This window comes from Poecile atricapillus, chromosome Z, assembly GCF_030490865.1.
Source record: "Poecile atricapillus isolate bPoeAtr1 chromosome Z, bPoeAtr1.hap1, whole genome shotgun sequence".
NCBI lineage: Eukaryota > Metazoa > Chordata > Aves > Passeriformes > Paridae > Poecile > Poecile atricapillus.
The window spans coordinates 29,899,465-29,927,431 of record NC_081289.1 but is presented as its reverse complement, the minus strand read 5'-3'; the positions used below and the strand labels follow the sequence as shown (position 1 = coordinate 29,927,431).

General features: G+C 39.7%; 3 protein-coding genes across 3 annotated transcripts in view; 2 read left to right on the top strand and 1 right to left on the bottom strand.

Annotated features, from left to right (window-relative positions):
* The first annotated feature begins 2,372 nt into the window (after nucleotides 1-2,372).
* LOC131573516 (actin-related protein 6) lies at nucleotides 2,373-10,697 on the top strand. Its single transcript, XM_058827533.1, has 11 exons — nucleotides 2,373-2,619; nucleotides 3,424-3,541; nucleotides 5,240-5,308; nucleotides 6,080-6,203; nucleotides 6,978-7,113; nucleotides 7,204-7,260; nucleotides 7,546-7,644; nucleotides 7,816-7,894; nucleotides 8,594-8,765; nucleotides 9,371-9,509; nucleotides 10,283-10,697. The coding sequence occupies exons 1-11, from the start codon at nucleotides 2,552-2,554 to the stop codon at nucleotides 10,410-10,412; spliced, it is 1,191 nt and encodes a 396-aa protein (XP_058683516.1). The 5' UTR covers nucleotides 2,373-2,551; the 3' UTR covers nucleotides 10,413-10,697.
* A 3,961-nt stretch (nucleotides 10,698-14,658) lies between these two features.
* LOC131593038 (DEP domain-containing protein 7-like) lies at nucleotides 14,659-24,855 on the bottom strand. Its single transcript, XM_058865204.1, has 9 exons — nucleotides 24,696-24,855; nucleotides 23,347-23,770; nucleotides 22,672-22,823; nucleotides 21,957-22,143; nucleotides 20,160-20,386; nucleotides 19,183-19,325; nucleotides 18,862-18,987; nucleotides 17,567-17,645; nucleotides 14,659-15,188 (listed from the first exon to the last, which is right to left on the bottom strand). Exons 1-9 carry the CDS (start codon nucleotides 24,778-24,780, stop codon nucleotides 14,971-14,973), a joined length of 1,641 nt encoding a protein of 546 aa, XP_058721187.1. The 5' UTR covers nucleotides 24,781-24,855; the 3' UTR covers nucleotides 14,659-14,970.
* A 26-nt stretch (nucleotides 24,856-24,881) lies between these two features.
* Nucleotides 24,882-27,967, top strand: part of LOC131593036 (SCY1-like protein 2) — a 31,430-nt gene continuing 28,344 nt past the window's right edge. Inside the window, exon 1 of the mRNA XM_058865201.1 lies at nucleotides 24,882-25,049. The gene's annotated coding sequence lies outside the window, so the exon portion shown is untranslated. The remainder of the gene's footprint in view (nucleotides 25,050-27,967) is intronic.

The following is a 27,967-nucleotide window of genomic DNA, read 5'->3' as shown; positions in this document are numbered from 1 at the left end:
ATTTGAAATATTTATGTATATCAACCACTTCACATAAATCTAAGTGGACTCTTAAAAGCCTGGCACTTGTCCTACATCCTAAAAAAAAAAAAAAGAAAAAAGAAAAAAGCTAAATCAAGCACAAGTCATTGGATGATAACAGATGAAGCTTCACAGAGCTGTAGCTAGTATTTAGAAGGGAAAAAGTAATTTACTACTTCTGGGTTTCACTTTTATTTTCACAAGGCAAAGGTTAGCAATAGATATTAGGACTTTCTGAATCTAAAAAATTATTCTAAGAACTTTATATTAGTAAAATGATGAAGTAAAAGATATGCAATTTTAAGAGCAGTATTTTATGTTTCTCTTTAACACTGAAAACCTAAATAATTTGTTACAATTCTATGTTTTGTGTATTTTGGATTTTAATTACAAACCCAAAATTTCTATGAGTATACCTGCCAGCAGGCAAAGAAGAACAACCTACAGTGTTCTTTGAAAAGCACCCAGGAGCTCCTGAACTTGAAAAACAGGCTTTTGATCATTCCTGTGACCTCTTCTCAAGAATCAAATAATGTATCTGCTAGAGTCAGGATTAAGGAAGCTCTCCTTAAGATACACTTCCTTTAGAAGCACATAAAGAGGATTTGTCTAAAAGCAGATTGCCATGTGTTCCAATGAACATCCTAGCTCACAGAGAGATATTTTATATTCGTTAGGACAAAGAGTCATCATACAGAGTAACAGTTATTTTTAAGTTAAAGTATGTCAATTACACACAAATACAAAACTGTAATGCTCTTTCTGTTTTACTGGAATACAACAAAGGAACTAGTGATGGTAAGTAAAACGTATAAATAGAGCAAAATTCATCATCAACACAAGTGCAAGGTGCTGCACCTGAGATGACATACCCACAGAGCCCAGGGCATGCTCAGACCTGTATGGTAGAGAAATAGCTTTGTGTAAAAGGGCCTGGGGGTTTGGATGGACATCAGGCTGAACTGGACTTAGCAGTGCACCACTGCAGCAAGGAGTGCAAAGCAGATCCTGGGTTGCATCCACAGGGTTGCTAGCAGGGACAGAAACTTGCTCATCACACCCTGCTTGGTGCATTTCAGGCCACACCTGGAGTATTGTGTCCAGTTCTGCTCCCAGCAATTACAAAGCAATTTGTGGACAGCTAGAGAGCATCCAAATTAAGGCCATAAAGATGATCAAAAGCTCAAGAACACACCCTGAAGAAAGACTGAAGGACTTTTTCTGCCTGGAAAAGCTTAGGGAGATCTTACCACAGTATTGTGGTACTTAAAGAGGGGCTACAATGATGGAGGCTCTCTCTTCACAAGAAGATAAAGGGCAACAAGGATTAAGTTGTATGAGGAGAGCTTTCATCTTGATATAGGGAACTTTTGCAGTGAGAACAACCTATCACTGCAAAAACCTCTCCTCAGGGAACTCCCATTGCAGGTTTTCAAGATGGCGTTGGACAGGTGTTAGATTATCTCATCATGGTTCCCTTTACTATGAAAGGTTGGACCAAATGATCTTTCAGCACTCTTCCAGGTGCTGCTCTATGGTTCTGTGATTCTATAATCACAGTGTGTTATATACACAGTGTGCTATATTACACAGACTTCAGTAAAACAAAAGCTGGTCAGGAACAGAGGATTCCAATAGCACTATTTTCCACAATGTTAATAATGAAAGTGTTAATTATGCATGCTTTGATAAACTTTCTGCATGAAGGCAGGTTGTAGCCAGCTGGAGATTGGTCTCTTCTCCCAGACAACCAGGCACAGAATGACAGGACAGTCTTAAACCTCATCAGCGGAGGTTTAGGTTGCATGTCAGGAAGAACTTGCTGTTGTTGTTTGACAAAAAGGGTGATTAGACATTGGAATGGACTGCCAGGGAGGTGGTGGAGTCACATCCCTGACTGAAGGTGTTTAAGGAAAGGCCGGGCATGGCACTTAGAGCCATGGTCTAGTTTACATCGTGTTCAGTCATGGGTTGAACTCCATGATCTGAAGTATTTCCCAACCTAATTGATTCTGTGATTCTGTAAGAGTAAAATAATGATGATGGAATTTAGAGTTGTCTCCCTTTCCATTGTGTCACATTCTTCCACGGCCCAGGCCCGTGTTGCCGCGGGCTTGTCAATGCGATTTCACTCATCACCTTTCTCCCGAGGCGCGGTATCCCCAGAGCCTGTAACTTTAAACCACAGCCACACCGGGCTGTCGCCCAAACATCCGCAGGTGCCGCCCCCGCGGGGCTGACGGAAGCCGGGGAAGCGCCTGCCGGCCCGGTCGCTGTCCGCGGTGAGGCGCGTCCCCTCCCCGCCCACCCGTGTGACGAGCGCTGCCGGGTCACGCCCGGCCAATGGTTCCCGCAGCTGCGCGAGCGTCACCGGCAGGGCGCGCGCGCCGCGGCAGAGGCGGAGCGCAGCCGGCACTCCCGCGTCCCGCCGGGCCACGCGCGCTGCTCCTCCGTTCTATGGTCAGCGTAGAGATCCACGGCGGTGGCGGATCAATACTGGGACGGCGGCGGCCGTGGCGCCGTGGGGAACATGGCGACGCTGGTGCTGGATAACGGCGCCTACAACGCCAAGATCGGCTACAGCCACGCGAACGTCAGGTGAGGACGCGGGAAGGGCGGACATCGGGCGTCCCCTCACGGCAGCTGCTCCTCCGCCACCGCCACACCCCGCCGACCCCGCGCGGCTCCGCCGTTTACCGATGCGCGGGCCCGCAGCGCGCCTGCGCACACCGCGGGGAGGCGCGGCCTGGCCCAGCCCCTGCGGCGGCTGCGGGCCCCGCCCCTGCGGCGCGTGCCGCGCAGCGCGCCGTGCGCCTCCGTGTCACACCGTGTCATACCGTGCCCCTCTGTGTCCCTTCGTGTCACACATGTCCCGCAGTGTCACACCGTATCACACGTGTCCCGCCGTGTCACAGCGTGTCACACCGTGGCCCTCCGTGTCACACCGTGCTCCTCCGTGTCACACCGTGCCCCTCTGTGTCACACGTGTCCTGCCATATCACACCGTGTCACACCGTGCCCCTTCGTGTCACACTGTGTCCCGCCGTGTCACACCTTGCCCCTCTGTGCCCCTCCGTGTCACACGTGTCCTGCCGTGTCACACCGTGTCACACTGTGCCCAGCGGCCAGGGTTGGGGGAGAACCCCTGTGGGAGGGTGTGGAGGTTGCAGCTCAGAGCACTGTCCGGTGGAGGGTGGGGGGTGCTATTTGGTTTTCCAAAAGGTGTCTCTTCTGTGCTGCAGTTGTCAGAAATTAAAGATTTCCCTCATAACTGGCTCCAGTTAATGGACTAAAGCCAAAATACAGTAGCAAAAATAGGAGTGAAAGTACACTGTTTATGAAAGCGGCGTAAAGAAAGTGTCTCATGCCATATTTAATAGGAAATTTCCCAATCTTTTCCAGCGTTATTCCCAACTGTCAGTTCAGGTCAAAGACTGCACGCTTAAAAACCTTTACGGCAAATCAACTGGACGAAATTAAGGATCCTTCTGGTCTTTTTTATATTCTTCCCTTTCAGAAAGTAAGTAAGATATCTTCAGTTTAATGTTAAATACAAATTTAAATTGTTCTAAGGAATAGTTTTCATACTGTGTATCTCAGCTGCAGGGTTATATGTAGTATCATACAAGAATCAGTCAGCAGTGTGAAGTTTAACAGTCATAGAATTGTTTAGTTTGAAAAACACCTTTAAGATCATCAAGTCCAACAGTTAACCCTGCGCTGTCCAGCCTATCACTTATCCATGTCCCTAAGTGCCCCATCTGCACATCTTTTAATACCTCCAGGGATGGTGACTCAAGCCAGTTCCTTGGGCAGCCTGTGCCAGTGGTTGCCAGCCCTGTTGGTGAGAAAATGTTTCCAGTCTAAAATTCTCTGGTGAAACTTAAGGCCATTCCCTCAGGTCCTGTCACTTGTTACCTGGGAGAAGAGGCCAACCACCACCTCACTACAACCGTCTTTCAGGTCACTGCAGAGAGCAATAAGGTCCCCCTTGAGACTCCCATTTCTCCAGGCTAGACAGCCTCCCTCAGCTGGTCCTCATAAGATTTATTCTTTGAACCCTTCATCAGCTTTATTGCCCTTCTCTGGGCTTGCTTTAGTCCCTCAATGTATTTCTTGTTAGGAGAGAGACAAAAGTAAAAGTAGGATTTGAGGGATGGCTTCACCATTGCTGAGTGTGGGAGGGCAATCCCTGCCCTGGTCCTGCTGGCCATTGCTGATACAGGCCAGGATACTCTGGGCCTTCTTGGCTACCTGGGGACACCCTGGCTCATGCTCAGTGGCTGCCAACCAGCACCCCCAGGTCCTTTTTCACTGGGCAGTATCCCAGCCACTCTGTCCCAAGCCCGTAGTGCTGCATTGGGTTGTTGTGACGCAAGTGCAGGACCTGGCACTTGGCCTTGCTGAACATAAGATGGTCCTCAGTCCACCAATCCAGCCTGTCCAGAAATCTTTACAGAGCTTTTTTACCCTCCAGCAGATCAACAGTCCTACCCAACTTTGTGCTTTCTGTGAACTTACTGAGGGTACACCCTATGCCCTTGTTCAGATTGTTGATAACAGGGACCCCGATACTGAGCCCTGGGGAACACTTCTGGTGATGGGATACCAGCTGGATGTAGTACCACTCTCTGGCCTGGACATCCAGCCAATCTTTTACCCAGCAAAGAGTTCATCCATCCAAGGCATGAGCAGCCAGCTTCTCCAGGAGAATGCTGTGGCTAATGGTGTCAGACTTTACTGACTTGGGTAAATTCCTGGTAGACAACATTCACATCCATTCCCTCCTCCACTCAGTGGGTCACCTTGTCATAGAAGGAGAACAAGTTAGTCAAGCTTTATTAAACTCGTGCTGACTGGACCTGATCATGTGTATGTCCCGTACATGCCGGCTGGTGGCACACCAGGTAATCTGCTCCATAACTTTCCCTGGCACTGAGGAATACTGACAAGCTTCTGCCAAAAAGAATAATGTATACAGAAATACAGTACACAATGTACGTTGTTTTTGTAGTGCAGTAATTAACGTATCAATGGGGAATATTTGTAACATACCTCAATCCTGTGTAACATTTACTCCTTAGCCTAAAAATGTAAATTTAGACATTTTAACTGTCAATTTTTTTGTATTACCAGTCTTAATTGTTTGACTTTTTTTTTCTTAAAGTACGATTTTGTTTTTTCTAAATAGTGTAAATTTGTTTCTAAATTCCTGCAGGGTTACTTGGTGAACTGGGATGTTCAGAGACAGGTTTGGGATTATCTCTTTGGAAAAGAAATGTATCAAGTAAGAGCCTTTTCTTAATTACGTATTTTTTGTAAATTAAATACCGACTAGTGGAATTAACAAATATTGAGAAGAATAGGTGTTCTCTTAGTGTTCTCTTTGAAAATGCCTTCAATTAGAAATCACAGGGATTTAAGTTTTTGCAAATGCTTTTGAGTTCTGGTGTAGAACTTTGGAAAATATTAAAATTTTTTAGTCTTTTAGGTATTCACTGATATTGAGTGCAGCCCACATAAGAAAATCATATCAATATAAGTAAGAGTTCAAGTTAATAAAAAATGCTGACAGACGGGTACACTGTAGTTAAGAGATCAAGAAATAGTTAATGTAAAAGGGAGGGATGAGCTGGGTCAGTAGGCCAAAATACATATACATATTTAGTGATCATTTTTGGCTAGCCATTTTCTACCCATGAATAATTTAAATGTATAAAATATAAATATCTGTTAACTTTATTTTTCATTTCACACATCCCTCTGTGATTTCTCTTTAAAATGTTGGAATACAGTTTGTAAGGATGGGAACAGAATCAGGATATGTATGAAAGTGTCCCTTCTATTATGTTTTTACCCATTAATTAGATAAATTTGTATCACTGCTCATGAAGTCTTTAACAAACCTAAAGCATTCTAAGTCCAGCTTCTACAAACAGATATGGCAAGTGGTAATCATGTCTTCAGGTTTACATGATCTTTCACTGCTGCTAAAGATGGTAAGGGATTATTTATTTCTATGTTTTATGCAATGGCAATATTAATGTGTTTTTCATAGGTGGATTTTGTAGATACCAATATTATTATTACCGAACCTTATTTTAACTTCAGTTCAATACAAGAATCTATGAATGAAATTCTATTTGAAGAGTATCAGTTTCAAGCAGTTCTTAGAGTAAATGGTGAGTATGTCTCCTCCTAGTTTGCATTTATGTATTTTGAAGCTTAACTCTTTAAATAAATGAATAAGCAAGCACACATGCACACACATATGTATATACATAGTAAAAAAATTATTTCGGTTGCTTCCTGGCTCTTGAGTAAAAGTGGATTAAACATGTTTAAAATTATTTCTTCTACAAATTCCAGCTGTACTCTTGTACTACTTTCTAAAGAGTGTCTTTATGGTATATAATTACAGGAAATTTGAGGAGAGTAAGTATGACAGAAATAACAGATGGAATTTGAAGCAGGATAGCATTTAAAGAATCCTACCAAAAATTTGCATGAAGCCTTTGATAGCTTTCCTTTTTAAGGCAGAGAGGATTGGTTTTTTTGTTTGATTTTATTATGTGTTAGCAAATAAAATACAGCATTACAATTATGAAATGTATTGTGTCTCACAGGGAATGTGTAAACAAAAATACCACCCTTCTGAAGGATAACTGGACATAGAACATTCCTTCAGATAAGTTTGATAAGTTTGTAGCTTGATCAGTGTGATTAGACTTTAGAGGAAATGGAACATGGACTGGAATTCCTGAAAAATATTAAATAGGGCCATATATAACAATTTTATCCACTGCCGAAATTAATTAATGCATTGGCTGTATTAATATGTATTGAGGTCTTGAAAGTCTGTCAAAGGCATTTAAAATATAAAGCAAGTACACCTTCATATCACTGTAAATTCTAAATGTTCATATAAAAATGGAATTAAATTTTTTGTATTTCAGCTGGAGCCCTTAGTGCACACAGGTATTTCCGGGATAATCCATCTGAGCTGTGCTGTATCATTGTGGATAGCGGATACTCTTTTACCCACATTGTACCTTACTGCAGAAGTAAAAAGAAGAAAGAGGCAATCATCAGGTATACTGCAGTATATATTTTCTAGAAGAACTGTTTGCTCTGCCTGAAGTTAATAATGACAGAATTCCACATGTGACTCTTCTTCTGTAGGATTAATGTTGGAGGGAAACTCTTAACAAACCATCTAAAGGAGATAATCTCTTACAGGTAAAGCATGCTAATTTTCACTCTGAAATTTGGTATCAAATGAGCTAGATGTTTATGGGGTATTCTTACTAGTTCCTCAGGTTAATGTATTTACTGAACTGTGAAACAGGTCAATACTAAGCTCCAGGAGGCCAGGAATGTTTTTTTACATGGAACACAAGTTTAGATATTGAGCTTCCTGTGGCTGAAAAGCAATGGTTGCTCAGTTCCAGTGGAACACTGGAGAGGAAATGGAACACTTAATTATTCTCAAACCTCTGTGATTTTGGTTTCTGTTGCTTACAGGCAGCTACATGTTATGGATGAAACACATGTAATTAATCAAGTGAAAGAAGATGTGTGTTATGTTTCTCAAGACTTTTACAAAGACATGGACATTGCCAAGTATGTATGCAATGGTACTAAATGTAATAGTTGGTACTTCTGAATAATCTATTTGTAGAAACAAACTTTATCAGAAAATTTTCCAGTTAAGTTAAAGAGGTCTTGTCAGTATAAAATAGTTGGAATTTAAAACTTGTTCTTTATTCTGTTGAATTTTACATTATTTTTCAGATTGAAAGGAGAGGAAAATACTGTAATGGTAGATTATGTTTTGCCAGACTTCAGCACAATCAAAAAGGGATTTTGTAAGGTAATGATAGTTCTGAAGTTTTTTTTGACTCTTCCCCTGCACAAGTCTGGTGAAGAGGTTAAAAATACTCCCTTTTTTCTAATGCTGTATTGTAACATCTTTCCATGCTATGCATTAATTAGTAAAGTTTTTTCCTCAGTAAGTTGGGATGAAAAAAATACTGTTTTTCCAGCGTAGCATTTTATGTTCTATTATTTAACAGTTGTAGCTTTCTCTATTTGTGCTCTGTCATATAACTTATCTATATCATTACAACATTTTTTTAACATTGTTAGGAAATGTTTTCTCTGCTTTGAAGTTTTTTTTTTGTAAGTTTTTCTGAATTACATTTAAACACCCAAATAGGTTGAAATTTCAAAGTCATATTACAGAAGAGCCTGAAATACCAGTGAAGACAATTTAACAGTTTTATCTTGTTTACTGAGCCAGCCATAGTGTTGAAAGCAGACCTATATTTTAAAGCCACTCTCATGCATACCAGTTTTATTTTGCTTTGAACAAAACTGTAGTTGGTAAGAGCAAAGTCACTTCAGATTTAATACCAGAGAATGCATTATTCTTAAAAAATTTGCTGATAGATAATATGACAATGGCAGCATACATTGCCTACCTCTGCAGGACATGAAAAAAAGTAGCTGAGTATTCTAGGATGTGATTTCTTTTCTTAAGCAGTGGGTACTATTCATGTCTTCAATATAGCCAAGGGAAGAGATGGTGTTAAGTGGAAAATACAAGACTGGTGAACAAATACTTCGTCTAACAAATGAAAGATTTGCAGTTCCAGAAATACTTTTCCATCCTTCGGATATTGGTATTCAAGAGATGGGAATTCCGGAAGCCATTGTTTATTCTATTCAGAATTTACCTGAAGGTATAGCCTTAAAATAATTTGAAAGGGGGGTGGGAAAAGGAAGTATGTTGTAATGGCTTGGTTTCATTTGGTGTGAAACTGACCAAAAGTCAGTAATTTAAGTATCAAAAAAAGAAGGTAAAACCTTTCTGACTGCTCTTTGTCAGAAGCAATACTAAGTAATAGTAACACTAAGTAATGATAATACTAAGGCTTCCATTTCATAGATTATGTAAAGGTAATTATTGTTATTATTACAAAAAAGACTTTCTTAGGTTTTATGATGCCATATAAGTATGGCAGCATTTACGCTATTAATGTACTCATAAAAAGCCTGTGCCACTTAAAACCCCTTTTGAAAGGGGAATTTTGTTGGCAAATGTGTAATTTATAAATATAAGAAAGCAGTAGTTATCAAAGCCAAATTCTGAAAGCAGGGAGACCACAGGGTGCTTGATCACCTTCTCATATTTCTGTTTAACTGATATGCTGATTAGATGATCATAAATTTTTTATATGCATATTTCTTCTGTTCAAATGCATAACAAAAATGGAAAAATCACCACCTTTAATCTTTAGATATATGTTCTGTCTCTTAACTACATATTTACTTAATTATTTTACAGAAATGCAGCCTCATTTCTTCAAGAACATAGTTCTGACTGGGGGAAACACCCTTTTTCCGGGCTTCAGAGATCGGGTTTATTCTGAAGTTCGATGTCTTACTCCAACTGACTACGATGTTTCCGTTGTTCTTCCTGAAAAGTAAGTCCTAAACTACTAAATAGAAGGGGCTTTATCTTTCTAGCAGAACAATCAATAAAGTAGGGTTTCTTTTGCTGATTAAGAAAGTAGATTGAGTAAAGGCATTAACTTAAATATTAAGTGAAATTGTGCAAGAAGGATGTTTTAAATCAGTGTATTTTCAGACAAGCCAAATAAACCAGAGATCACCTGCTTGCTCTGCTAATAAAGTTAGTGTTTTTAGGGTCAGCTTTTTTGCTGTAAACAGATAAATAAGACTGTATTGTCATTAGGTGGGTATGTAAGTATGTAAGATTACAACTTAGTCTTTTACTTAGAATTTTCAGCATCTGAATGCTGCCATGTAATTATTTATGTACCACTTCAACTTCGGGGATTAGGAAGGGGAAACATCTTTGCAGGAATGGAGACAAAACAAGTATATTTTGAATATACAAAAAAAAAAAATCTACATTTTAAAAAGTATTGCTAAAGAGTATTTTTAAATACTGTTAAAGAATTATTGTCTTTGCAAAGTAAATACAAAGACATAGGCATGTCATTCCCTCTTCACATATGCCTTCAAAGAGGCCCTGGTTTAAAAACCAAGTCAGCTAGCCCTGCTAAAGTTTCAAACTTTGTCTCATAACTTCTGTGGAGCTGGATGGTTTGATTTAGCAATCAAAAATGTAGTTTAAATAGGTGCAGCTAAATAAAAGTCTTGGAAATCATCACTGCATATTTCTATTTTAAATTACTATTGAGGAATAATAATAATTTTGTTAATTTTCCAGCCCTATTACTTATTCTTGGGAAGGTGGGAAGCTCATTTCTGAAAATGATGATTTTGAAGACATGATAGTAACTAGAGAAGACTATGAAGAACATGGACACAATATCTGTGAAGAGAAATTTGATATATAGGTAGCATAGTTGGATATGTTGTTATTCCATTGATTTACTTAGAATGGAATTCCTTGAACTACAACCTCTTTTCCATCAGCTAGGATTGTGTTTTAGCTTTCCTGTATTGAATTGGGTTGAGAGAAAATAATTTTAAGAGTTTAGAAATAGAGTTTTACAAGTGTAATACTGTGAAATAATATGTTCATTGCGATTTCATTATGTTTGTATCTTTTCTGATAGCTTCATTGTATTTTTATTGCAGAACACCTCAGTGCATGAGGCAATAAAAATATAAAATGCTTATACTGGTGTGATGCTAATACATAGTAAGAAGAAATGGGTTTCTTTTTTTTTTTCCAAAGTGAGTATTATTCTAACTCACATATTCCACTAAATGGGCATTAAACACATCTCAAAAGGAGCCTTTGATGTTGCCTCTCCTGAAAAGAAATAAATGAGTTTTATTTTTACTTATTTTAGTGAGTAGCTGTGAGAGAAATTGACTTGAAATGTGACCACTGCTATTATGCACTGTATGCTTAGGCTTTGACAAAAGAGTAATTTGAACAATTCCTTTTTTTAAAGGGTTTTTAATTTAGTAGGTTATGGGGTTTTTTTGTTTGTTTTTTGTTTCAAACAATGCCTGAGCAAATAAGCTTCCTGCCACTCCCTTCATCTTTCTGAAAAGAAGGTGCCACAAAGGTGAACAAAGCTTGCAGCTGTGTCCTGGCTGATGACCCATCTGTGTCCTCTCCATGCATCCTGGATAAACACAACTACCCCAGTACTTGTTATTTCTGGCATCAGAAGCTGTGTTACTTTGCCATCAGTCTGTGCAGCATGGCGTGCAGGAGGGGGAAAAGCCTGGGCTAAGAGCCAGCTAGAAGGCTGGGAGGGCCAGGCTAGATGGGGTGCCCCACCTGGCTTGCTTACTTGCCAAGACAGACAGGCACTCAGACAGGGTGGATAATGGGCATTGGAGTATCCTGTTGTGTCTCATATTCCCTCTCTCATCTGCCCTAATATAAAACCAGAGAGCATTGTAACCTTACCTGCCTACCTTGCATAAGGGCAACATCAGAGAGCAGCCAGTGCTTCAGAGAGTGGAGATAATTTTTCTTCTTGAATATGATCTTTTTTACTTTGGACTGCCAGCTCATGATTGCTTTCCTCAAGTCTAACCTGCTGAAAAGGAATGAAAGGGGGCACTTTCCCCCTGCTGTTAGCAGCTACATGAGCCACACAGGAGGCAGCTAAGGTATGAAGGCACGAGACAAGCACCTAGAAATTGTTGGACAGATTGTATGACTTGTGTAGGACATAAATCTGGTACAGTCACTTTGACAGCCACATGGAGAAGCCCTTGTGTCCAAGCTCTAGTTTTTTAACTAACTGCTTCATGAAAGTATCAGCATACTTTAGCTGGGACTTAAAGAAACATACACATTCTCATGAAAGTGCTAATGAAGTTTTTCCTTGGTAGGAGCAAAGATGAATGCTCTATGAATAGAAGCAAGCCTCCTTTGAAGGTGGCATCACTTGTGTTTTGGTAAGACTGTACTGAAAAGTACCTTGACTAAACTCTTCACTCTGAATATTCTCTACTTCAAACAAATACATACTGGCAATTAATTTGACAGCTCTTTGCTAGAAATAATAAACAGAAATGAATGACATGTCCCAAGATTCTGATACATGATTCTTTGTCAAATACCATTAAAAATATGTGAAAAATACAAACTTTCTAAAGTCCAGTAACATTTTTATAGTTTTGGAATTTAACTGAAAACCATTAGCCTATAGTTCACCAAACCTGTTCAGTGGGCCCTTAGATGTAAAATAACAGGCTTAAAGATTAAAGGTGAGTAGATCCTCTTGTCAGGGTATGTGAATAAAACAGGGCTCTAAAGATCTCTTCCTTTCCTGTGCAGAACTAGATCAATCTTAGATTCCTGTCCCATGAACTGAAAGGAACCACAGGGCAGCTATAAACTGCTGCCTGGAACACTTCCTTACTCTTTAATAATTGGTTCTACACCCTCGAGCTGCCTCTTCCTTATGAACACACTTTAAATAAAGACTCACCACTTTTTATACAATTCTTTATTATATATAAATTAGCACAAGAAAATTGTAAATCAAATCACAAAGTGCAAATTTGTTTTTTAACAACAGTTTTTCCCAAAGCAATTCCCAGCCCACCCAGCCTACAAATCACCACATTATCATCCCTCCCTGTTACTAGGTTTAGTAAATACACAGTAAAGGGACTGCAGACAGAGAGAGAGATTAGGAGAAAAAACAAACAACTAAAATATTTTTCTTCTACTACTCAACACCAGAAGCACTTAGGAAATACTTCCCTGTTTACTAGTCTCAATAACCTGCTTCTGTATATGCTCCCTCTTCTGGGAGAATGACCAAAACCCCACATAGGGCTAGAAAAAGAATATATGGCCCTGTACAATAGGATTTATGGCATTCACCTCTGAAAGGGGAAACTTGGATGTTTTCCCTCCTCTAGAAATTATTTATTTCACACTGGTGAGTCATAGTTAAATAGCAAGTGCATAAACAGGGATTCATGGACAGAGATTTCAACTAAATTCCCTGATTTTTAATAGGGACAAGTAATTTAAATAAGGCTATTTCAAATATGCAAGTTAACGAAGTATACAGGTAAGAAGTTGTGCTGTTTATATCTTACAGTATAACTGTCAATTTAAAAACAAATCAGCACTTGTTTTAAGAAAGCTTTGGTATCCTGCTGACTTGACTATGTTTGAAGCCTACAGGAGGATGGAGATACCTAAAGCAGCACATTCACAGAAAAAAAAAAAACCCTAAAAAAAATTCATGCTTATAGTGGAGCTAGTCCAGAAAATGGTAAGGAAGTAGAGGATCTGTCACACAGGGAAGAGGCTGAGAGTGCTTTGATGAGAATGCTCACGGGAGGGAGTGAAGAAGACTGAGCCAGACAATTCAGCAGTGCCAGTGAAAGGACAGGAGGCAGTGCAAGAAATTCTGCCTAAGCATAAGGCAGTTTATCTTGGTTGTTTTGGGGTTTTTTTCTTTTTTGTGTGAAGGTAGGGTTTGTTTGCCTGTTTTTAAATACTGTGGTCTAGACTTTCACCAGTCTCAGACTCATCCAATAGACTGTGGCATATATGTATTTGAAGCTACTCTAAACTCAACTGAGAAAGTCCTTGAGCAGTCTGCACTAATCAACTCCAACCTGAGTGGTGAGACAAGACCAGAGGTCCCTTCCAATATCAAGTCTTTGAGGCTTTGTCCAATACATGACTAAAGGTCTGTTGCAAGGATGAAGTAATGTAAGCCCTATCACATATTATAAAAAGAGGCTGACACAATTGGGATTGTTCAGCCTAGGAAAGAGAAGGCTTTGGGGTGACCTAACTGTTGCCTTCCTGTACCTTAAGGGAGCCTACAAAGAGATCTGGAGAGGCACTTTTCACAAGGGCATACTGTAGTGACAAGACAAGGGGGAACAGCTTCAAACTGAAAGAGAACAGGTTTAGATTCAATATTAGGAAAAATTTATTCCCTGTGAAGATGGTGAGGCAATGGAACATGTTGCTCAGAGGAGTTGTGGATGCCTCCCATCCCTGGAAGTGTTCAAGGCCAGGTTGGATGGGGCTGTGAGCAACCTGGTCTAGTAAAATGTGTCCCTGCCCATTGCAGGGGGTGTGGTAATAGATGATCTTTAAGATTCATTCCAACCCAAACCATTCTATGATGCCATGATTTAATGATTTAAATCAACACTTCCTTGTTGATTTACAGTTAACCATCAATATGTCAAGACAGGCCAATATACTTTCTAGCTTTGCCCCATGAATTCATAAACATTACCAAAGTATTTATGATAAATAACAACATTATCAAAATATCCTCATATTAAAATAAATTACTTAAGTATACTAAGATCTAAATCAAGGTAATTGTATCTCAGGTTTCTTCAAAACATAACTTTTTACTTCAGTTAGCAGCAGCTCAGTCTGCCAGAGTAGGGAGGCAGTAACAACAGGTAATTACTGACTGCAAGCACACACAGCTCCCCTGCCTAATAAAGCATTCCTGCTGCAGATTCAAAACCCACTGACCTACTTCCAACATTTTTTACACACTTTGTACACTTTTACAATACCCACAGGAGTCATAACCCACAGTTTAAGATGTGATGAAGTTATTATTAATTAAAGACAGAAAAGACTAAAAACCCCTACTGACTTATTAACCCAAGCACAGCTCAAAACTTGGATGTGGCTCAGATAGAAAGCCATGGGGCTGTGGGACAGATGGAAGAAAGTGCCAAACCTTGAACTCAAGGCAGCCCAAGCAGTGTGCTGTTATTACTTACTTACAAATAATTAAGTATATTTTGCTTAAAAGATTAATTAGAGTTAATGCTTTTTAGTAGCATAGTAATTTTGATAGTTGTAGCTTCCTGAAGCTGAAGATGTAAAGATGTAAGAGAAGAACATTTTTTTATGAGCAATTTTCATGTGCCTCCTCCACTCTTTTAAAAAAAGATTAAAAAAAGCTGTATTGAAGTCTAACCATTTGGAGTACAAAATGCACATGTAGTTTTACAGCCACTACAGTAGACAAAAGAATGATATTTTCGGAATTCTTTGATTAATTTCTTCTTTTGCTTCAAAGGAACAGTAGGGTCATTGTCCATCTCTTGAATCAGTGCTAGAAGATACTGATTGGTTTGTTGCTTTTGATCTTCATATTCTTTAGTTGTAATGCGTTGACAGAAGGTGAAGCCTTTGTAAGAAATCAGAGGTTCAAATTAAGTTTCATGCATCATGTAAAAGCCTCGTTAAAAAATATGATAAGAAATACAGATACACTGATATTCCAGTTCAGATGTGATTACATCTACAAGCAATGTGAAACATACAACTCTCCATAATGGACGGAAATCTAAATATTAATTGCAAAAATAAAGCTGAAAAGCAGTGTTACAAGTACAGTATGATAGAAGATTCTGTATTGTAAACAGGCCTGCAAGACAATGCAAATACAGTTCTCACAGAGAAACCACAATAAAGAGCACTATACAATAAGAATGACACCTTGCATTTCTCAGGATCTAAAGATTCCCTGTGAGTAAATCAGATCTGTAGCAAGGCTTAGTACCTAATGCAAGTGAATAAATACTTTTGGAGAAATAGTTGCCTCTAAACCACACTACAAAAATCAGACACAGAAATTAAGAGCTTCTACGTGACAGCTGAGCATGGTTTGGGCACCAGAAGTAGAGGTGATACAAGACAGACCCTTAACTCAGCACAACCTAGCTATAAAAAGGTTGTGAATCTCTGCAGTAAATACTGCCCTGCATGGACTCAAGCCTCCTCACTGGGCAGGTGAGTTCTGGCCTGAAGAAAGACTGGCATTCAGCTACTCCACAGACACTTTTTCTTCCTATACTTATTAGAGAGCAATTTAGTTGAAGAAGTGTCAGTTGTCTAGAGGGGAAAAAATTCTTACTAATCTGCCTTTATAAACACCATCATCTTTAGGCTTCATATAGATAATAGTGTTAACCTGAGCTGGCAGAGTTTTCACATGGACCTGTCCTTCCCTTCTTCTACAGTATGTTTGACAAACATCAATACTTTTTATGGTTTAGTAAAATCACATGAAGAAAAAAGACAGCTCTTTCAAAAGGGAAAGCTTAACAACTGGCAGAGATTAACTCTTAGAACTTCAGCATGAATCTTTAGTCCTGTGGTTTCAAGTGTCTTACTAGATTAAAGCCAACCCCGGAGTTCTCCCACTGGTTTTAGTCTTTTTGATTTCCAGCAGACCTAAGGATTACCTTCCTGCAATTGACTGACCCCTTTTCTTATCTGGGTCTCCCAGCCTTCCCTCCTGCTCCCACCCAGATTTAAGAAGTTCACCAGCTAAGAATGCTCAATAGCTCCTAGGAAAGATTTTGGAAAGAAAAGGGAAAATGACACCAGAATATAAGGCACACAGGAAAACAGGAATATGCCATGCCAGAAAGCTTACAATCAGATCAAACTACTTCGACAAGTAGATGGAACCTGTATGCATTTACAGATTGGAACCCCAAAACTTAGTAGGAAAAATGTAGTACAGGGTTTGTACTTCAGTTATCTGTTCAGTGTGTCAATGGAGATCACACAGGCTCTGAGAATATTACACACAGGCAGCTTTTTCCACTGTTGCTCATCTCTATTCTTTGGATTCACAATACGTGATTCTCAGAACACTGAACTGGAAGGAATTTGGGCTCATTCCAGAACCCAACACAGACAGTAAAAGATTCTGTACCAAACTACTTTTCCGGCAGCTGCTGTATTAAATATAATATTACACAGCAAAATAATTTAGTGTAATTTGGTTCCTGAGTGATTTCGCTTTGGTGTTTAAGCACACAATGAACTGGCAATACAGGAGTCTAAGAAGACAGAGTCAGAGAGAAATTAAATTATTTAAGCCAACCCTTTTAATCAGTGTTGCAGGATATTTTTGGCAGAAAGGCCAGATGGAACGTTAGCTCAAAAGAAATAAGCTGAAAAGCGTTAACTCCACATACAGAAGGGTAGTGTAGCCTAAAAGGAAGGCATTTGACACTTGGATGCTTAAGTCCTAAGATCTTAATAAACTTTATGCTTACCCAAAAAAAGGAGAGAGTTCTTCAAAACACTTAACAGTCAAAACACTAAACAATCAAAGTCTATGCTCAAGTCATCTATCAGAACCTTGAACTACTGAGTTCTTTGAGAATTTGTAGGTGGCAAAAATAGAAGAATACTGTTCCTAAATACAAAGTCCCATCATATTCACAAGCAAAATTAGAAGCAAATCACTTCAGGAAGCACATTTTGCACTACTATTTCCAGAAGTAATTATTTGGTAAAAAAAAACCATTAAAAAATTGTAATGTGTCCAAACCAGATTATTAATACAATCCTTGTTTTCCAATATTCAGACTGATTTTGCAGATAACATATAATTTATATAATTTAGTATTTAGTGCATTAGCCACTAATCCCCCTAATGCTTCACTTCTAACAAAGGAAAACAACAGTCTATGCACAATTACAGTCAACTGATGATAAACCAGTTTGTATACAATAACTTATATAAAAATTTATCCTATAATCTACCTGAATTGATATCTGGATCTTGCCCTTCTATCAAACTCTGAAGTCTCCTACTCGTTAGTTCCAGAAGAGTTAAAGGAGCCTGAAAACACAACCCAACAAAGAAAACATTACAAAAGCAATAGTCCTGTATTTTGAAAATCTAAAGCTTTCAGACCAATTTAAAAACACATAGTTAAATGCAGAAGAATCTATGCCCACATTTATTTAGGTACACATTCAAACTCTCTCACAGAATTGCACTAAAACACATAGTTTTACTAAGATATATATGTTTATTTCTTGTATATCTGGCTAAAGAAATAGGAAACAAAAAGTTCTAGATGTTGTTTTCTATGGCAAAAACTGCAGTGTAAAGCTAATTTCAGCTTTTGCACAGGCTCTCAGTTGCAGCTGTCAGAGTGAACATCTGTCCACTCGCTGTCACTGCTACACAGTTCTGGCCCTAACTCCACTGGGGAATCAAAGCCCCAACCCTCATGTCAGAACCCTTAATACAAATTTTAAGAGGGGGGTTGGCTGTGTACTAACAAATACAAAACCCTCACTAACCAATTAATCCTGTCAAACTAAACTGGAACTAATTAAAAAATCTCTCAAGTCTTGACCTGAAACCAGAAGTGGATATGGATGTGTTGTATAAAAATAAAAACCAGTATTTTACTGAAACCAAATTTCTGTGAACCTTATTTTTATAGGGTATGGTAAAGTTTCATCTTTTCATGTGTGACAATATAATGGAATATAAATTAAGGAGATTATAAAAAGCCTGCATGTTTACACAGCTCATCAAGTTTAATAGAAAGGCTACTAGCATTTAGTGGTTCTATTTGTTTTCTTCAATTTAGAAGTTTATATTCCAAAACACTGAAGAATCTTTCAGAGTTGTCAACGCTATACACATACGCTGGGGTACAAGAGCATGCCATTTTTCTCCCACTCAGAGTATGCCAGTGAACTTCTAAAGGAGAAAGACACTAAGATACCTAAATTTTTAGCAGACATTCATTACCAACAAGGTACCAAAATGACCCTATAAAAATTATTAATATTTAAAATATTTCCCTAATATAAATCATGCAAATAAAGAGAAGATGTAATTTATAAAGGTTTGCAAAGCTTTCAAAAATCTGTCCTCCATAGTCTGGAATAGTTTCCCACCCTGTTTGGCGGTACTATTAAACTGTAACAAATGGAACATTAAACATAGTTCCTCAAACTTGTCATACTCAAAAAAAGGCAATTCATGGCATTTAACATTTAAAATGATGAAGTCAATGATGAAAGGAGAATGATACCTTAAAGAGCTCGGAGTGATTGTCCATCAGAAACTGAGTCAGCAGTTCTGCCTGTGGTTTTGACAGTGTCCTGTTTTGTAAGATGAACTTTGTACAAGTCTTGATGATCACAAATCTGTTCTCAAACTAGAAAAAGTAGTACCCAGATTTGGCATTAGACTGACTTGCAGTGTGCTAGCAAAGACTAAGTATAATGGGATGTTATCAGTAGGAAACTGACCACACAGTAAGGCAGTAAAGAGAATACTTCCAACTGAACAAAAATGTTAGCTTTACTATGAGAAAATGCTATTTTTCACATTAAGCAGAACAGATTCTTACTTGTTTTTGCAATCTGTAGCCCTCAGATTCTGACGCAATGGCTAGGAATGTGAGGAGTCTGTGAAGTTCTTCACTAATATTCGGTGCTAATAATTTAAGATAAAGTTGTAATGCCTCTAGAGCTTGATCTGTTTTTCCTTTTTCTGCCATGGAGTAAAACAGCATATACAATGTTACTATTCATTTTCAGAGTCACGAATACTTACTTAAATCCCAATAATAACCCAAACTTTTCGGGGGGTTTCCTTCCAAACAAAATTTCATGTTGTTCCAGTTTTTAAAGGATTCATTTTTCAACCCACAAATTTTAATTCTTCCTCCCTCCCAGGGGCAGAGTGGCAGCAGGCAGTGAGTGAGCAGCTTTGAAGTATTTAGTTGGCAGCTGGGGTTAAGGCACAACCCAATAGGACTGAAGCAGCAGCAACAAAACCTATTTAGGTAGGATTAATCTTAAACTTGTATTTAAATGAAACCATTCTGGTTTACTCATATGGATGTGATGGGGGAGTTCTTAATAGTCCCTTTTATAATTTTAAAAAACTTCTCTTACTAAAAAGGACCCTATGTCCATAACTTTAAAAACCTTATTCTGGTTAACATGAAAAACTTTATAGCAATTATTTTAGTTTTATGTTATTACTTAGTAGTAGCAATAAGGCAAATTCTGACTTGGGGTAAGTAACTTTCACAATGAAAATAGTTACACGTCGAAAGAGTTACCCACAGAGGTTGGTGAATCTCTATCCTTCCAGATTTTCAAAATTCAGTTGGACCAGGCCCTAAGCAAATTGCTCTAACATTGAAATTTGTTCTTGTCTTGAGTAGAGGTTCTTAATAGTGATCTTGAGCATTTCCTTCCAACCTAAAAAGTGCATCTGCAATGGCATTGCAAATGGTGTCATGAATCAGTCAACTGATGCTTAGTGACATCCTCTACACAGCTTTCATCCGTATTTTTTGTTCCAGGTTGCTCTTACCTATAAGTTCTATAATTCCTGAATGAATATCAAAATCCTGAGTGGCAAGAAGAGAGTCCTTTTTTTGACTGTAATATTTAATTATAACATCAAAAATAATCTTCTTGTATGTATTCAGACTGCTGGGGTCGTTAGTGCTTTGAGATAACTGCTGACTAACCATCACTAGGAATTCGTCAGGAAAATACTCCAAGCATTCAATTGCAGCAAAGAGCCAACTGTCAAGCCTGTAAAAGAAAAAGGCAGTTTTAATGCTTGCTTTAAAATGCTCTACCTACTTTTATTTTCACAGATTCATAGAATATTCTGAGTCAGAAGGAACACACACGGATCATTGCATCCAACTCAAGTAAATGGGACTGAATCTTGGTGTGATTAGAACCATGCTTTAAGCAACGGAGCTATCTCAGGGTCCATTTAATCCTTTAAACAAAATAGATAGAAATAATCATGCAGGTATAGTCCCATATATGAACCACAATGCCAAAGTGGTTTATTAAGCAGTTTGTCTAACTTATTTCGCTACAGCTGTTCAAGAACCTTCTCAGAATGAGCAGCTTCCATGTTTTTCCTGTGCTAAAGGCAATACACATGAGATACACCGAGATCAAAACAAGCTGCAATCATGCCAGACTGTCACTGACCCCAGGAATTCAGTTAGTACTTAAAAACCAAACAGCACCCCACCATTACTCCAACACACACATTGAGAACCCACCAGGGCTAACCAGGGTGAAAAAAACTGATCTTTACAGAAGAGAAAAAAATAACTTTGAAAAAAAAGGAAAATAGAAGTAGGTTAAATCACAGAACACTGCAGAAGCAGTTTATTATATAACCTACTATAAAGACATGAGTTTTCACAAGCATTTGTTGTCTCTGTCTAAACTAAGGAAAGAAAATATAACTTAATTACGCACCTAAAATTCAGGTGCATAATTTATTTTTGAAAGAAGCCAGAAATCAGAGGCAAAAGTCTCAACCATTTTGTACAGAAGGAATATAAAATCATAGAAATGTGCGGGGCAGAGGGACATTACTTTTATCTGATTCTGGATGTAAAATAATTTGATCTGAACCAAACACAAGTTGCAAATGTTATTTAAGATTGACAGAATCTCATTTTTATCATGGAGAACAGAAAGAAAGAATATGAAGTTGCAGATAAAAACTATTAATTTGACAAAAATAGTCATGCCTAAGACATTCACATGAGCCTTGACATACTCATTAGAAGTATATTATTAGAAGTAAGATCGAGATGAGCCAAAGTACACTAACCAGGAGCACTACAATAGGAAGAGATTTAAGGAAAAGAGCACTTGTCAACATGCAGCCACTTTTATATTCTCATTATATAAGCATTCTTCAGTGCTACAGCTTAGTTTCTCCTTTTCTCTTGCTAACAATAGATGCCTTATTGATTTTGTATCTTCACACCATGGCCACCAGGAGCTATGACAAACAAACAAAAAGCCTCAGAATAAAATTTTTCTAGTTCTAATATCTGTTACAGAGACCTAAGAGTAAAGAATCTGGCCTAGAAACTAGGAGTGTTTACAACACTAAAGGTTAAAGTTTTAATATTTTCTTAAAATGCCCAAATGTCCAACTCTAAACATACGCTTTGTGTGAAATCACTTACCACTTCTGAAAAGAACTTAATCACACTAATGCCACCCCTGTCTACAAGTACACAAGCATAATGATGTTTATTTGTTCTCTTAACATTAATATTTGATCAAGAGTAAAATAAAGCCTTTACTAACAAATCCATTCCATAGATATGTAACTTACTCAGGCAAGTTTAAGCTACACATAATCTCTCTGTCCAGGAAAGTATTTGAGATAATCATGTCGTCTTCTTTGCCAAAACTGTCTGATTTTGTCTTCACTGAAGATGCCAAGATATCTTCTAGAAGGGGAACATCAATTAACTGAAGCAGTCGTAGCAGAGTTTGCTGTTTCCAGACATCTTCTATTACTGATACCATAAACAAACAAACAAACAGCCCTCAGAAACAAGATCTTATGTAAACAACTAACCTTTGGGTTTTTCTCAGTCAAGAATTTTTTGAAGTGTTCAATGAAAATACAGTAATAGCATAGTGTGAATAGCTGTGTTGGGTAAGAAGGGATCAAAATAGGAATGCTAAAAAAAAAGGGGCCTCTCCCATCATATTAGGATTCAGAATAAACTAATTAGTAGAAGAAAAAAAGTCAACTGAAAAGCAAAGGAATCACATAATAAAGATATTCTTAATCTTAAGACCTACTTCCTTCTTTAGTAGTATTTTCATAAACAGCACCACTATGCAAAAACATAACCCTGTTGTGTTTCCTTCTGTTTAGTTACTACAAGCATTTACCCCTTTAACACTTTAGATATTTTGCCACTACTGACAGGTTAAATTTATGTCTCCGTGGAGCACTGTTTAACAGAAATGGGGCACTCACTCTAAGATACAGTAAAGAACAATCAAGTTTTAAAAAGAAACAATTTAATCCTCACCTCCTTTTGAGAGCAGGCGAGTTGGTTCATTAACCATGATCTTTGGAGGTAAAGAGGCATGAACATATATTGATTGAAGAAGCTCCTCAACCCTCTTTTTATCAGCTGCTTCCAATGCCAAGGGGTTTGAAAGTGTTGTGTCACACTTTGTTCTGCTTAGGCAGGGAAAAAAAAAGTTAGATGTATAGCAGATACTATTAGAACACATTTGTCTTTCTGGTACTTACTAAATTGATCTTAAATCAGAACTTTAGGGCTTCATTATCTCTGGAATCTATCCTGCTGCTATCATCCACATCTCCTCTGTGGAAAGGGCAAGGACATTAATTCCATATACTGCTTGCTAGTTCCACTTCACTTACCAGCTTTCAGTAACTAGCTCACTCATGCTAATTCTCAGATTTCGGCACAATTGATAGCAAAACTGAGTAATTCCTAGGCTTATGCTACTGTGGCAGACTCTACTCCAAACAACAAAGGGCAGATCAAAACACTTTACCCAAAAATACCTGGTAGCATCTACAGCTTAGACATGACATTTCTCAAAACTGGCATAGACTTTTCAGAAGTCTCCAACACCTGGTTTAGACAGACATAATTTCATTTAAAGGTAACTCTCCTTAACTTACTTAAAAAAAAAAAAGAGAAAAATTAGAATAGATCAAAGTAACTCACTTGGAATATCTTTTCATTTTCTGTTTGCAGATTTGCTCAGGAGACAAGCTTTCATTGTCCTTACTCTTTCTTGGAAGAGGATCAAGACTGCTATTTACAAATCTATAGAGGCTAGTGTCTGTGTCTTCAAACTCTGTTTCTTTCCCATTCTTGAATAAGTAAAGCTTAGCTCCAACTGGCTCAAACACTTTGTGATCCATCAATGCTTGGCATACACGGACCCCCTTCATCCGAGAAATATCACTGCAGCTTAGGTACATGCTTTGCATAAGATGGCTCAGTACCACATCAACAGCATTGGAGCCGGTGAAACAGTTTCTGTATGTTTTCAGGTGCTGTCTACGTCTTTTGATTTCCACTTGATTGTGAAGGGCATGTATAATACTATTCCACAGCTGAGTTGCTTGAAAAGGACCATCGCAGTCTGCAAAATATTTATATGTAAGTTTTACAAATTTATAAACCTATATGTTAATATTTTTAAAAAAATTACATTGTGATTAAAAAAAAAAGTCTTTAAAAAAAAAACCAACAAACAAAACAGCTGAATTTTACAAAGATAATATTTCTTGACTCAGTCCTTCTTGTAAGCTGACTCACATCCACTATGGTAAAGTCAAGAAAAGAGAACAAAAATCCATTAAAAACATGCAAGGAAGGTTTTTTTTGTCATTGTTATGACCAGACATATTGTATGTATGTGCTGTGTACATAGATCATTAGAGAATCACAAAACAGCCAAGCCTTGCAGGGACCTCTGGGGTCTGTCTGGTTCAACCTCCCTGTTCAAGCAAGGCCACCCAGAACGGTATGCAGACAGGTTTTGAATATCTCCAGAAACCATGATGGTCACACGATATCACACCCTCTCTGGGTACCACTGAAGAGCGTCTGGCTCATCCGCTTTGAACTCTCTGTTTAGACACTTGAAGGGACACCTCCGAGCCTTCTCTTCTCCCGGCTGAGCAGCCCCAGCGCTCTCAGCCTCACTGGGGGGGCTGCTCCGGAGCCCGCAGTTTATCCTCATACATCGCTCCCAGCCAAATCAAGTGTTTGCAGTGCATTAGTCGCGCCTGGCTCCCGGTCGAACAGCCAGCCCAGCCCTACCAGCGGCGGCCCCCGTAAGCTCAGCTCCAGGGGAGCTGCCAGAGGAAGCTCCTCTCACCCCCGTTCAGTGTCGAACCTCGCTAGCCCCGTCCTGCCCTTCGCTCGCCCATCCGCGGCACCGGCAGTGCTAACACAAAGGGCAGGCACCTGTCCCTCGCAGCCCGCTCTGCACCCCGGCTCCTCCGACACTGCGGGGGAAAAGCCGCTGCGGCGGAGAGACGGGGATGACGCTCTTCACCCACCTCGGCGCCGCCCGCTCCCCCGCCGCGGCCGCAACTCGCTCTGGCTGCGGATCCTCCTGAAGCGCGGAGTCAAATACCCCGCCATGGCCGCGGCCGGGCCGCTGGCGGAAGCCGGCGGAGCGCATCACTTCCCGCCCGCCGCCCCCGGCCGCGCCCAGCGCCGCCCCTGCGGGTCGGAAGTGAGCCGAGCTCCGGCCGCCCCCGCCCCGCCGCCGAGGCTGCCGCCGTCGCTATGGAGTAGCCGCGACAGGACGGGGCCCGAACGAGAGACGGAGCCGGCGTGACAGGCGGCCCGCCGAGCCCTCAGGGCGACGGGCAGCCGGGCGCTGCGCCGGCAGCTTCCCTCGGGCTCAGGTGAGAGGCCGCGGCCCGGGTCGAGAGCGGCTGCCCGTGGCCTGGTGGCGCTGCGCGGGGCGGGCAGGGCCGGCCGGCTCCGCGGGGCCGCCGGTCTCGGATCCCGGCTGCCCGGCACTGAGGGCTGGAGGGGAAGGGGGGGGCTCGATCGCGGCGCGGGCAGGGCCGGGCGGGGAGCGCTGGGCTGCCGAGCCGGGGGATCGCGGGTCACCTGCCGCCCGTGGCCGCCGCCCGGCCGGCGCGCTGCTCCCGGCTGCCCCGCGGAGCAGGGAGCGCAGGCACCGGCCCTGCGGAGCGGCGCGGAGCGGGTCCGCTCTCGCTGTGAACAACAGTATAAATACTTGGTCTGGGAGGACTGGCCCGCAAGAGGCTGACCCGGGTTTGTGCAGCGCACGGGCTGGGTTTCACCTGTCACCAGGCGGCAGCCAGAACCCTGTTCGTGGATGTCTTTCCGTGAGGTTTTGGTAGGGACTCAGCTGAATCTCAGGTCCGAAATGGTGTATGAAAGTTAAGAAGGTGTCGTGCGGCGAGAGCAGCCTTCCACAGTGCTTCATTGCATTCGACCCTCTCGGTGTTTTAGTAACAAATGCAAAAGAGTGGTTGTGCCTGAAAAATGCTGGGTTTTGTCCTTTTGTTTGCTTTGACTCAGTTGTTCCAGCATTTATTTCTGTGGATTGATCCTCTCCTGGGGCAAGTGGATAGGATGTAGCTGGGTGGCGTGAAGTAGCTGTGCACCAGCCTGCTGGTCCTGGTTCCCAAAGGGAACTATACCCAGCTCGGTATAGTTAGGAACAGTAGTACTTAGTGTGTGTTGTACTGCTGTACAGTGTGCACCCACAGCCATACATCAGATGAAGCTATGAATTAGTTTGAGGATAAATTTGATGGGTTTGCATTATGCAGGCTTTTTTTTATACGAGTGAGAATTGAAAAATGGTGGACAGTCTTTGTTTTTGATTTCAGCAGCCCATATTTCAACATTTTGAATGTTTTGCCTCCTTTCTGAGCTCAGTGTTGGCTGTTGTTTACTCTCTTGCTAAGTGATTGTTCTTATGCTGCCATATGATTGCTGATGTCCATCAGCATAAAAACCATTACTGATTGTGAGTGACATTAATGAAAAAACCATCTTGAACATTCAGAACATTCAGAAATTTTTAGGATTAGTTCCAGGTTTAATGGACTCAGAATTAGTAGCATTAATAGTACTCATGATATTCAAACAGGAAGAATTCTTAAACTTTTAAACTTAAACTCTTCTTTATTGTATGTCCTGTGTTGCTTGTTACACTTCAGATTTTGCATTTGTCTCATTTATTACCTTTTAATTTGAAATGCAAATTTCATTGTGAGTGACTGACTTTATTGCCACTTGGTTATTAATTTTTTTTAGAAATACTAGACCAGTCTTAACTGAACAAACAAGTTTTCCTGCAGTTGAGAACTAGACTTGCGTATTTCAGATGTGGTTAACTTGTCAAGAATTGTGGTATTATAGATACTATCCAAACCAGATATTTTTGGTGGGGCATAGGTTTTCTAGCTACATTGTTCCTGTTGACATATAAATTTTTATCTGTAGTTGGTGATAGCAACTGTTTTTATAAAGCAAAATTTACTATTTTAGCTTCCATTCAAATGTTGATAAGAGGATTTCTACGCCTTTACAGTTAGGTGGATGTAAACTTTAAACCCCATCTGCTTATTGAGAAATAAGTTTCTTGGTACTGTTTGCTCAGAAGCTAAATTAAACAATAGTTTGCCTACTGCCAAGCTGGAGGGGAGCAGGTTGGACAGGGTCTACAAAGAATTTTAAATTCTAGCACTTCAGATACTGGAATGCCGTTGACATTCTCACCTAGTGGCTTTTCCAGGCTACTCACTGCAGTTAGTCTGTCACCCACAGCAGAGGGCACTTCTGATTTAATGAACACTACACCATTTTCCCACCATCTGTGTAGAGAAGCTTCCTTTCAGATTTACACAAAAGAATTTCAACATGTGTGCACATGCATTTTTTTCATAATATTTCTGCAGTTAATTTTGCAAAGTGTTTTATTGATTTTGCAAGCCCTAACACAAGATGGTGTTGCATTGGTACTAGAGAAGATTTGATGGCTCGGAGTGAACAAAACAAAGGAAAAAACACAGGATCTAAACCCAAGTAAATTAGATTTGGGATTTTCTTAAACTCATTAGGACTGATTTTATAGCCTTTTAGCCTATCGAATTTGCCCACAGAGTAGCTGCTGAATAAAATTGCTGAGAGCTGGAAATGCCTATAGCTCCTTTTTAGAATTATCCATGATCCTTGTTTGTACCTATTTATCAGGTTAATGAAAGTTCCTTTATACAGGGATATTAGCCAGTGTCTTCATAGCAGTTTGGTCTGGGCTGTAGAGTTAGGATGTGCATGTGTTTTCCCATGTCATGAATCATAACGTAAAATTAATTTATTGTAATAATAAAATTTCAAATACCGAAATAAAATTACTTAATAAAGGAATTCTGTGTTTCCATAATTTATTTCAAGGTATGTTCTCAACAAACCACTAACTAGGTACCAAACAAGTTTGTAGTTATTCTTAAGATTGTCTTGTTGATTTCAGACACAGTTTCTTTGATTTCAGACACAGTTTCTTAGATCTAAAACTCACAGTCCCCATAGTTGAGACAAACTCCACCCTTAACATGCTTATAGTCACATCTGATTCTGCTCCTGGGTTGGCCTGTTGAAGTCTTAACTACTATATGTGATTTAGGTTTGAGTATTTGTGAGATTGAGATCTGTGCAGCTGGATTCCTGTCTTTTTAAAAATACATTTTCTTAAAATTCCTGGTAGGGTTTGTCATTTAGTAGGATGAAGTTGTGTCACTTCAGCTGACATGGAAATTGGAGAAATAGCTATGGAGCCATG